Genomic DNA, 12,633 nt, shown 5'->3' with positions numbered 1-12,633 from the left:
TGTTTTCTATTTATGGAAAGGTAAAATCCTGATAAAAAATATGGCGGAAATCTCAAACTTCTGCTATCGTCAGGAGTGAAGATATTATTAATGTTGGGAATTTCATAAAATACTGAAGGGCTGAGCACCTCCCATAACCTGGCCGACGTGAGGTCATCAAAGAGGGGCTGTGGCTGTAACTTGGTTGCTGATAAAAGGTCATAGCAAACTATGATCTGTGTTCATGTAGAGAGATACATATCAGTGTATGCACGATTCCGTCCACTGGGGTTTCCAATCGAATTGCTCTCCTTCGCTAAGCCGAATCATCTCTGTGATCAGCGAAGGAAGTTTCTTTTATTAATTCTGTTTATTTTATGGAATTGCATATGCTGTATTGTTTTGTCCCTTTTGTAAAATCTTTTGTATATTTTTTTTGAAAAGCACTGGATTAAATATAAAATTTGTATAGTTCTGTTCCCTTTGTTCTGTAAACCGCACTCCTGAAAGTCATATACTACCTGTCAGGCGTCCAGTCAGCCTGCATAAAACTGACTGGTGGTGGCAGAAAGTAATTCTTGGGTTACTGTGGAGTTTGCAGTGACCGTACCAGGGTATTTATATATTCCACACATTGGAATAGGAGGCTATATATCATACGCTCACTTTTAGTTTCACAATAGCTGACCTATTAGTGGAAACAGCCTGCGACCTCCTCCGTTAATCGTCGGTCAATCACATAATTGTCCAGACCATAGGGGGTAGCAGAGAGCTGTTCGTGACAAAAAGATAACAGCTTGTGGATCTACGTGATCTCTCGGGCTGTGATCTTTGACCATTGGTAGCAACAGTGGGATCTGCGTGGTCTATCCAGTGTCATCCCTTTACAAAATGCTTCAGGGGTAAAAACTCTTTAAAAGAAAACAAAAAGCTTCAAAACCGCTACAGGAAATGAAAAAAATCTTCCAAAAACAAGAGTGTTTCCTGTAGCCGTTTCCATTTAAAAATTTGTGTATTTTGAACTCCTCAATACCTGTTTGTGCACTTACAGTGCAGCTTAACAAGTCAAGTTGCCCATTTCCCTTTTCTTGTCGCTCTGCAGCATTACCAGAACCTTTACTACAATAGGTAACTAGGCCTCTGTTCACACAGTGTTTCGGCAGTTCAACACTCTAAACAGGACTCATATGGGATTCAGACTATCCTCCTTAGACTTTAATGACAAGAACGGAGATCCAGTTGACTTCAATTGTGTTTTTTGTGAACAAGTCCTTTTCTTCAGACAGACAGCAAAACTTAGTAGACGTTTCAGTGTGAACAGAGCCTAAGTCTACATTACACTACTAGCTGCCAGCGGATAAGGTGATATCATTCTAAAACAAGGATCTCCTCTTTTTTTATTTCTGTTGACTGCTCTATTTATTCCGTATTCTCCAGGGCCAAAAAGGAGATCCTGGCATCTCTCCAGGAAAAGCCATGAATGGATTAAAGGTATTCTCATCAACTTATCTCTTTTCTCTGTAGTAAAAAACCTTGGCAAGCTCTTACAGGTTGCGATGCCATTTCCTGCGAATGCCAAGAACAGTTTCCCTCTTTTATTTTATGGCATATTGTTGTGTATCGGTAATGGAGCATAACGGTTTCCTAGCAGTAGTGTATATTGCCTAAGCAGCTATTTAATATTAAGGCTATGTACCCACGTATGCAGAAAATTCCTGACTGAAAACCGGACTCCTTCCCAGAAAACGTGCGTTTTTTTTCCGCGCGTTTTTTATGCGTTTTTTTCCGGAACGTCCCCAGTCTCATAGAAAATAGTTAAAAATGCGGATTTTTTGGCGAAATTAATGAGCATGCTGCGTTTTTTTACCGTGATGCGTTTTTTTGGGGAAAAAAAAGCATCAATATGCACAAAAAGTGCAGAATTCATTAACATGAATGGGATGCTTCTTTTAAGCGTTTTTGCCGGTAAAAACGCGAAAAAAAAACGCTTACGTGGGTACACAGCCAAAAGGGTATTCCCAAAGCTGCCACTATCATCAACCATAGGCATTGGTCCCAGCAACTCCACTTCTGGCTTGTTTGGGGCACAGAAAATCGTCTACTATGTGGGCACATCGTTGGTGTTGTGTGTGAAGGGGGCTGACTGACCAGCCAACCCACTTCACACATCTCTCTTGTGTCAAGCACAAGCCAGAAGTGAAGCTGCTGCGACCCAAGATCGACTGGCTGAAGATCACGGCACTTTTGGACATACAAATGTATTATTAAGTTGTATATATCTTTATTCGGGGAATATAACAAATGATTATTCATTTTGAACTGGTCAACTTCTTAGATATTTTTATTATGAGGTTTGTTAACTCAGGCTGAATACACACATGCATTTTTGTTAAATTATAGCACACAGACACATTATAATATAGGACTCTATTCACATCTGTTTCTTAGTCTGATGGTCACATTGAGACATTTCAGAGTTTGGTCCCATGTGCACACCGAAATCAAAAACATTAATAAATAGATCTGATATGTGATCGGACAATACAAGGATGCCATCTGTTTCGGATATGGGAGTGTTCCAATATCGCATTTTCAGGTTAGGTTCCCGCAGAGAATTTTTGGTGAATTTTGGACTCTGCGTATTTTCTCTGCATCAAAAACAAAGTGTCTTATGGCTCCAGTAATTAGCATGATATACCCTAAACAATGGATAGACGGTAACTTGTGATTTTGTGAATAACCCTTTAACAACTTTAAATTTGCTTTGTCTGGGAATAGCTCTTAACTGAAGAGATTGCTTCCTCCTTCAGCTTGATATATCCCAATTTAGATCAGATGACATTTTTTTTTAAGTTATGGCTCATTTATTTCATTTGCGAAATTCCTTCATCTTACCTCTTAGGAGATCACATAAGTCTTGTGCCTCTAACAATGGCACGGTTCTGATACCGACATATTAATCTCTTGTGTATTAGACCAAGGAACATAATGTATCACACCAGACGGCTGTAAGCAATGTACTTGTTTTCCTTCTCTAGGGAGATCCTGGATTGGCCGGTCTGACGGGTGTTCCTGGGCCCCTGGGTCGAAAGGTGAGTTGTTCATTTTTACTATTTATTTTTGTATAATGAGATTAGATGAATATTGCTATATTGCTGATTTTGAACCCAATATTATAGCCAAGAGTGTATTTGAAATATGTCTTTGCTTTTCTACTTGAGCTTTGGTCTTTGGATTACAAATCATCTTTGTGACACAGTCCTCATAACAGTGGTGTCTACCAACTTCCAAATTATTTCTCTACAAGTCTTTTGCACATTAGTAAAGTCAGTAAAGATTTTGTTCCCTGTTATTGTTGCAAAAACAAATAATCCTGGCCTACAGTAGATCAAGGATCGTACTATGTTGCTCATTTTCTTGGCAGTTACAAGGTAATATTTTTCTAACTGGCAATTTATCTGTTTGCGGTTTATAATCATCCTGCCCATGTTTACTTCCTCAGGGGAGGAGCCTATGCTTATTCTGGCTGAACTGCAGCGTAAAGTATGGGGGAAACCTCTGAAATGACATGTATTCCCCTACTACTATACAGCTAAGTTGTAATCATTGATCTTAGCTCAGCCCTGGAAAGGCAGAGCAAAAAAAGCAAAATAATAATGCTTGAAGGCAGGTTCACATTGCGTTTGGGCAACACGTCAGTTGCTCTGTCAGGCCATCTGTCCGAATCCCTGAAAAATGATATTCGTATGAAACCCCCAAAGGGGCCTAAAGACTTTAATGAGTCAGACAGAGTCAATTTGTGCTTTGTTTGGCCCCTTTTTTAGATGTGCTTGCCTTCCTGAGGTGGCCACAAAAGTGATGTCGACAACTCTTTTTTGCCTACTTCAAGAAGGTGAACACGGCTGAAGGTGAGGCCTGACAGAGCACAAAGTCTCATTAATGTTAATGGCCCAGTCAGTGGTTGCTCCCAAATAATGTTTTTCAGGGCTTCAAAATGGGAGTGTTGATGGAGCCACTGATATATAACGAAAACTGCATTGTGAATTTGGTCTAAGCCTTCATTAGACATTTGCTTAATGCAATGTGCCTGATTAGATTGTGGCATTCTTCGCACCATGTGATGTCCGTGATTTTCATGGACCCATTGACTTGTATGGGGCTATTTTGTTCCATGACTCAGATAAAAAGCGTGCCTTTGTTTGTTTGTTTTTTTTTAACAGGTCACTCTGCCTGCACAAAAAACACAAACATGTGAACAGTCAAATAGACTATAATGAATACTCTGGGCTTAAATGTCTCCAGAAATATTAGGCATCTATGTAATTGTTCCATTGAAAAATACCAGTCGTCCTGTAAGAGCTATGGCTCCCAAAAGTCAATAAGAAAAAATAGGGGAGAAACTGCAGTGAATAAATACCGCAGCACGTGGATGAGATTTATTCAAATCTCATTAAAATGGTCGGTACTGTTATCCCCGGTGGATTTCTTTACACAAATCTGTGCTTATTCAGATGGCGCAGTTGTTGTGGCTTTCAGTGTGGTTGTGATTTTTATAGGTTGATTTTGATGTTGACCTATTCCTCCATGCAGATCTCCAATAGAGAAGTGATATTTTGGCCCTGCCGCTGGGCAACACGGACTTTTAAATCCCTCCAAAGGTTTTCTATGGGGCTGAGATCTGGAGACTGGCTACGCCACTCCAAGACCTTCATATGCTTCTTATGAAGCCACTCCTTCGTTGCCCTGGCGGTGAGCTGGAGATCATTTTCATGCTGAAAGACCCATCCACGTTTCATCTTCAATGCCCTTGCTGATGGAAGGAGGTTTGCACTCAAAATCTCACGATACATGGCCCCATTCATTATTTAATGTACATGGATCAGTCGTCCTGGTCCTTTTGCAGAGAAAGAGCCCCAAAGCATGATGTTGCCACCCCCATTCTTCACAGTAGGTATGGTGTTCTTTGGATGCAACTCAGCATTCTGTCTTCTCCAAACACAACGAGTTTTTTGTTTCTACCAAACAGTTCTACTTTGGTTTCATCAGATCATATGACTTTCTCCCAATACTCTTCTGGATAATCCAAATGCTCTCTATAGCAAACTTCAGATGGGCCCTGATACGTGCTGTCTTAAGCAGGGGGACATGTCTGGCACTGCAGGATCTGAGTCCCTGATGGCATAGTGTGTTACTGATTGTAGCCTTTTTTATGGTGGTCCCAGCTCCATGCAGGTCATTCACTAGGTCCCCCTCGTGTGGTTCTGGGATTTTTGCTCACCGTTCTTTTGATTATTTTGACCCCACGGGATGAGAGCTTGCATGGAGCCCCAGATCGAGAGAGATTATCAGTGGTCTTGTATGTCTTCCATTTTCTTATTATTGCTCCCAAAGTTGATTTCATCACACCAAGTTGCTTGCCTATTGCAGATTCAGTCTTCCCAACCTGGTGCAGGGCTACAGTTTTGTTTCTGGTGTCCTTCGGCAGCTCTTTGGTCTTTACCATAGTGGAGTTTAGAGTGTGACTGTTTGAGGTTGTGGACAGGTGTCTTTTATACTGATAACTAGTTCAAACAGCTGCCATTACTACAGGTAATGAGTGGAGGACAGAGGAGCCTCTTAAAGAAGAAGTTACAGGTCTGTGAGAGCCAGAAATCTTGCATGTTTTTAGGTGACCAAATACTTATTTTCCACCATAATTTGCAAAATAAATCTTGCTAAATCAGTCAAGGTGTTTTTCTGGATTTGTTTTCTCATTTTGACTCTGATAGTTGTGGTCTACCTATCATGTTAGTGGGAGAACATCTACAATTGGTGGCTGGCTAAATACTTTTTTCCCCACTGTAGGTGGCCACTAGGTAAGGGGAAAATGGTTTAATGCCTCACAGATTTTTGGAGATTTGCCAAATTAGGGTAGTTTGTTAGGGAGAGGGATTATTTCTTTATGATAAATGTGTTAGGATACCTGGTAAAGTAACCAGAAATGGTGGAGAAGGGTGGCCATGCTCTATTAGGATAGTCCGGGTATCCGACAGGTGTCATTACAACAGATGTGATGGGAGGTAATTCATCTATACAAAGCCTCCAGTACGGGGAAAGAACCGATGCTGTTATCATGTGGGAGGCTTCCTGGTAATACCTGCTATGAAGAGGACAGGATTTTGTATGTTTTAGGAGTGGTATCAGGCATTAGGTCTTCACCCTGGCAGCCAAAAAAGTTCACTGTGTGGTCAGAAGTGGGCAGACATAGGGCTTGTTGGTTTCTGTTCAGCTCTGCTAATGCATGATATATACGGTACATTTTTATTAAAAATTATAATGTTGGTTCCACAAAGAAATTTTCTAACTCAAATTTCTCTGCATATCAATGTTGAATATGCTTCCAAATCTACGTGTTAATTGAGGATTTTGCTTCTGATTCACTACAGATTTTACCCACAGTCAGGAGAATGAATTTACTACTGAGGATAGTGTGATTTTTAGATAATCTGTGTATGACTTCAGGTCTGAAGTCTTTCAGTAAATGCTTATTAACTGCTTATGTAACAAATTGCTTCTTTTCAGGGACAGAAGGGTTATCCCGGACCTCAAGGTCATCCTGGTGATCCGGTAAGATGATCGCTGGCTGTGTAAATGTATTTATCTGTCAGCTAATTACAGGTGACTATGAACTGACATAAGGGCAGCGTTTAATAAAAGAGGGTCATAAATGTCCATCTCCTCTGCTGAATTTGGAATCATTTAGCATTTATAGTGCCCAGGTCATATAAAAGCTTGATGTATGGCTCCTAATCCCGTGCAGAGTAGCTGTCTCGGGAGGATCTTTACTACCTGAGTGGCTGCAGTATTAGGGCTGCTGCTTCCCTGTCTATATCTAGTCTCTGGAGTCCACTGAAAATGACAGCCAGGAATACTGTTTTAGAACCCTACAAAATAAATGTGTGTTTTTAGACGTGACGTTAGTGGAAATTGCCAGCTCTCTTGGGGGGGGGGGGCTGTTTAGGCCTAATCCATTCATTAACTCTTCCAGTTCCGCTTGACACTGCTTCCCAGTGGCAGGATTAATGTGGACACTGTAGCCCACTTGTTCCTCCACACTCCCCCCTTCATGTTTGGATAAGTTCGGCTGCGTGAAGATGGAAATGAATAGTAGGGTTGTTTCAAGAGAGGCCATTGACTCTTTAAAGCATCTTGGCAGAGAACGCAAAGGCCCCCAAACTGTTCCAAGTGTTATAGATAAAGGTTTCGCTGACACCTCAGAGGAGCCCATCTGATTTTAGTATTTGGGTAGGAGAGGAAGGATCTTTGTTGTGGACATTTCTGTTTTGCTTGTAAAGGGTTAGTTTTAATAATCAATGAGTATTCATGAAGTTGCTGTTCATTTCTTTTGTAGGGGGAACATGGACCAGAAGGAAGTCCAGGGGCCAAAGGTTATCCTGGCAGGCAGGTGCAGTAAATCTTACCATGCTGTGAGCAGGTTACCTCTGCAGGGTTCTGGGTAATTGGGAGATATGCAGGTAGTTTTTGTATGTAGACAATGCTGGAATGTTTTTTTCATTTTACCTATGACCTGAGCCACTAGGAAACAAATTTAATATATATCTGCATTCTTTAACTGGTCTGGTTTTGACTTGTGTGGTGGTCTCCAAGTGATCTAACTGGGCAGCAGAGCTGAATATCAAATATTATATCAGATTATTATATCAGTTTGCGGATCTGAAAAGCATAGGTCTCCAGTTCGAAGGATCTCAGGGAACATTTACATACTTATATAGGAATGATATTGAATGCACATTTGTGGCGCCCCTGAGGGTTCAGTTGCCACAGAGGTACTGTACTTCCTCCTGAGGTGTGGTACCCCACCATCCAGGTAAGGTGGAGACACCTGACCACACTCCAACACCTGCACCCCACACCACAAAGTAGTGTAGCAAAGCACCTTCGGCGGCTCCCTGCTTGGAGTGCAGCATAGCACCCCTTGGTGGCTCCCTGCTTGGAACACGAAACGTGCTGGGAGGTGGGTGGAGCGGAGTTTAGTTTGCCCCAAAAGAGCGGGAAGAGGATAGGATTTAGACAGTCACAGGAGTCTGACGAGGTCAGTCTGTGAAAGGAGATCCCCTGAGTTGGATGGATGAAGGAAGTGCTGCAGCAGACCTCAGTGACCTGGATCTGCTGGCACAGGAAACGAACATAAATAGAAAGCCTGACTCTCCATAAGAAAGAAAGGATTGATACGGAACGTAAGGAAAATAAGAGAACAAGGACCAGGGTTAGAGGAGAACCCTTCCCAAGTTCTAAGCGCAAGGCCGGGGTCCGGTCCTCGAGGTTGTACGGATACTAATGGTCCTGCAGCAGACACCGGCGGAATAGAAGTAGTGACCACTTTATTCCCACACAAGACTTGGGGGCACAACAGCATCTATAGTGAGCTGGGGGACTAGGTAGAAGGAGTCCCTGAAGTAGGTTACAGCTGTCTGCCGTACAAGTAGAGTTCATAGGAACATCTGTCAGGAGGAACTCCAGTGTAACTCAGTACTGTGAGTACTTCACTCAAAGGCGCTAAGAGGGAGACGTTCAGAAAAGGCACATATGTTGGCGGAGTGATGGGAAGGAGTACTTCATCTTGCCTGGAATTGGCTGAGCTCCTGACCTGGAGGACACGGCACAGATGCGGGCACCTGTACCACAACAGACTGTGAGTAAAGCTTTGGAACTACATGCCCTGGTGTCCTCCACTTATTCCTGCGCCAGCCTGCCCGACACCGCTACATCCCTCCTGCGGCCAACACTACACCATCTAAGTGTCACTTCACCTACACTGCCCTGGGACTACAGCCCTGCCTGTGGAGGGCTATAACATCATTGCTGCACCACACCATCTGTCCCAGAGGATCTGTCTGCAGCGTCGGCTTAACCTCTTCATTGCCGAACACCACAGGTGGCGTCACGAATCACTTATAAACTTTCACCACCATAAGCACACTGAAACAACCCCTTTTGCAATGGAGCCCCAGGGCCACGACCGGGTTACTGCTGCCGTGACAACCCCCGTTGAGAAGATCACCCGGCCCGGTACCGAGTACCCCGCGGCCCTGGCGAGTGAGGGCGCTCCACATTCATAAGCTACACTGTTCTTATTTAAAACACTAATGGTGAGATACCACGTAGCGGGATTTGTTCTAGCGTCAATGACAGTAATACCTGCATATTCATATATCCGATTTTCATTGCCGGTGTTCTCCTGCATCGTGGGAGCCGAACAACCAAAATAGATGTGGTGTTACTTGACTGACCACAGAAGAATATTTACAATTGAGAGTCCTCAGTAGTTGATACCTTTTAAATGGCTAACTGAAAAGATGAAAAGAGTCTCATTTTTAAATATTATTCTATCTACTGGCTAACACGGAACAAAGATATCATGTCAGATTTCCTGTATAATGACTGACCACATTCACTATAATGGGGTGAGCATCTGACGCTACTGTTTTGTTTTATTTTATTTTTTTTGGAGGGGCCAGAAACTGTAGTAGAGATAGTCCCAGCTGGAAAAAAAAGCATTTTCAAAACCTCATCCACACTTACGGTAATTTGCTGCAAGCTTGCGATATAGTTCATGCGGCCAAAGTTAACAGCATAATGCGTGTGAATGGGGTCGGATTGCAATAAGCAAGTCACAAAAAGTCACAACCATTTGGACTTTTGCAACTCAAGGGGTTGCAATGTGATCCCATTTTCACCTGCATTGCCTTCCAATTTTTTGCCTCGTGATCCGTCTTCTAACCTCAGCCTAAAACCACAATAAAGGCACTACATCTTAATATGGCCTTAAGCTATGTAATGGATTTGTTGCTTTATCCTGGTGTGAATTCTGAATGGAAAATGTTTAATACTTGTCCAAATGTAATTCACACATGTTTAGATAAAAATCTTTACTCTTCTCTAGAAGATAACCTGTAGCATCGTTCATGCAGGGCCTCCTGGTTCCCAAATAGAAAGTCAATACTACACTGAGCATTTGGACATTATTGTGTCTGCCGTGTAAAATAACTGGATATTACCCCAGATGTCTTGTGGATGAAAAACGATCTACATAAAGCCATTAAGATCAATAGTGCAGCTTGATGGTCAATACTTTGCCAATTTGTGTTTCCATATGAAACCGAAACAGATGTCCATAAAAAGCAGAGCTCAGACAGGATATCAATGTGTCTCTCCAGATTACATTGTATCTCCCACTGGATAGGCTCCAAAGCAGAATATTTCACATTTCAGCTATGTAGTTTTCTGCATTGAGATAAAGTATAGATTCCCGTGTTACAGCTTGTTTCCAGCTCAGTCTTCTGCTGCATTGGGGCAGATTTCTTAATTTTTATCTAAATATAGCATAAAACTAGACCAGGCTGATCGCAGTGGCCACACTGACTTGGTATATCTTGCTAGACACTTTACTCTTCATCATGTCACTTTTAGTTGGCTTGCTTAACTAATTTTGCAGAACAATCACATGGGTATACCAATATTTTGCATTAAAATTATGGCACGTTATTAATTCAGCGCATTTAATATTCTTCTCCATCACACTCTCCTTTGTAGCTATTGCTGTATGATCCCCTGCTTTCCATGCCTGATACTACCCTAGTCTGAATGCTACTGGTGCAATGATATCATGGTCCATGCCCACACCCAGTACTGTTGCACATTCTGACTTTTCCTCTGCACTTCAGCCACAATAAAAGGCTCTATGGAATGAATAGTGTCCATAACTTGCCTGTCTATATACCTAATAGGTCTTAAAGGTAATGACTATTGTCTTGACAATACTCATTTAAAGGGAACCTTTCATTGGACTTTTAATTTACACTGAGTACCTCCTTCTATTGGTGCTGTTCAGCTGATTCTGGAACAGGTTTTCTTTATATTTTCTGCCCCTCCGTTCCAAAGCTTTGCCCCTAATTTTCCTAATGAACATGTACCACCTCACTTCTCTGTGTGCATGACCATGTTTTTATTGGCCAGTGTCAGAGGATAAAAGGCAAACGCCCACAGAGAAGTTCAATTAGTCAAACGGAAAATTTGCATCTTTATTTCTAAGGGGCAAAACTTTGTAACAGAGGGTCAGAAAAGAAAAAGAAAAACTATTCCAGAATCAGCGGAGCAGAATATCAAGGAAGAACTGCTATCCCAATGACCATGCTGGAGCTGATCACCGTCAGATAAACAGATCTTAAAGGGAATCCCTCACTATGAGAGACACCCCAGAGATACCCAAGTTGGTCCATTCTTTGTTCTGGGTCCTGACCTTCTATGGCACACGTCCTGTGTAATGTTCATATACAGCAATGGCTGTTATGAATGAGTCACCGAAGGAGGCAAAAACAGAAATACTAGCTAAGTCCAGAAAACCAGAGAAGTTGGCAGCTATCGGATTGCTGACCCCTGAAGCTATCAACAACAACTAGTAGCAGCCGTGGGGGGTTCCTACGGTGCCCTAGACCCCTCGATCACAGCCGGAGAACTAAATAGCCTAAAGACAGAAAGGGAAATCTAAACTGCCCCAGAGCAGACCCCAAAGCAATAGGCAGCCCCCAACATATAATGACGGTGAAGCAAGATGAAAAAACACTAACACAGATAGAAAGATAGGCTGAGCAAATGATGGGGCCCAAGCTAACTAAATAGGACAGGATAGAAAAGCTGCTGTCTGCAATCCGCCAAAACCCTATCAAAACATGAGCCAACAGACTGATAGGGAAAAGAGCCCTGAAGACGCTAGGCTTCAAAAAGACTATATCAGTACTCAGGTATTTTCTGAAGACAGAGCAAAAAGGCAAAAAGGAATTCAGCTCACCCCAGCAGGGAATGGCAGAAATCCAGAAAAACAAGGCAAAACAAAACCAAAACACAAATGCAAAAAGCAGAGCAGAAAACTTAGCTTTTGAGGAGCAGGAATCAGACTGGTCTCCTAGAATCCCTCAGAGAAATCACCAGCAAGGCAGAAGGGCGTCGGCTGCCTTATATCCAGTCAGCAATTCCCGTCACCCAGTCATCATCATCCTGCTCAGGTGCTTGGTAATCAGCCTCACTACCTTCCTTCACCAGATGAGGGAGTTCATCAGACCTCAATGGTGAAGGGGAAAATGAACTCACAACAGTACCTCCCCCTTGAGGAGGGGTCACCGAACCCTCATCCACGCCACCAGGGCGATCAGGATGGGCACGATGAAAGGCACGCACCAATCTTTTGGCATGAATATCAGATGCAGAGACCCAGGAATTATCCTCCTGACCATAACCCTTCCACTTAACCAAATACTGGAGTCTCCGTCTAGCCAGACGGGAATCCAGTATCTTCTCTACCTCATATTCTATGTTACCTTCAACCAATACAGGGTCCGGAGGTGCCACCCCAGGAACTACTGGTTCAACAAACCTCTTCAACAAGGACTTATGAAACACATTATGGATTTTAAATGTGACAGGAAGAGCCAACCGAAAAGAGACCGAATTAATAATCTCCAAAATCTTGTAAGGTCCAATAAATCTAGGCTTAAACTTAGGAGAAGCCACCTTCATAGCGATATTTTTTGATGATAACCAAACCATATCACCCACCTTAAACTGGGGACCAATGGTCCTATGTCGGTTGGAAAACCG

General features: G+C 42.5%; 1 protein-coding gene across 1 annotated transcript in view; it reads left to right on the top strand.

The window, feature by feature from the left end:
- The window catches only part of COL27A1 (collagen type XXVII alpha 1 chain), a 460,501-nt gene that overhangs the window by 71,163 nt on the left and 376,705 nt on the right, over nucleotides 1-12,633 (top strand). The window contains exons 6-9 of the mRNA XM_073590987.1: nucleotides 1,417-1,470; nucleotides 3,018-3,071; nucleotides 6,541-6,585; nucleotides 7,370-7,423. Of these exons, the coding sequence (XP_073447088.1) occupies nucleotides 1,417-1,470; nucleotides 3,018-3,071; nucleotides 6,541-6,585; nucleotides 7,370-7,423 (207 nt within the window). The remainder of the gene's footprint in view (nucleotides 1-1,416; nucleotides 1,471-3,017; nucleotides 3,072-6,540; nucleotides 6,586-7,369; nucleotides 7,424-12,633) is intronic.

The sequence above is a fragment of the Dendrobates tinctorius genome, unplaced genomic scaffold (assembly GCF_039654945.1).
Source record: "Dendrobates tinctorius isolate UK_male_01 unplaced genomic scaffold, ASM3965494v1 ptg000120l, whole genome shotgun sequence".
NCBI lineage: Eukaryota > Metazoa > Chordata > Amphibia > Anura > Dendrobatidae > Dendrobates > Dendrobates tinctorius.
This window is presented reverse-complemented; position numbering and strand designations above follow the sequence as displayed.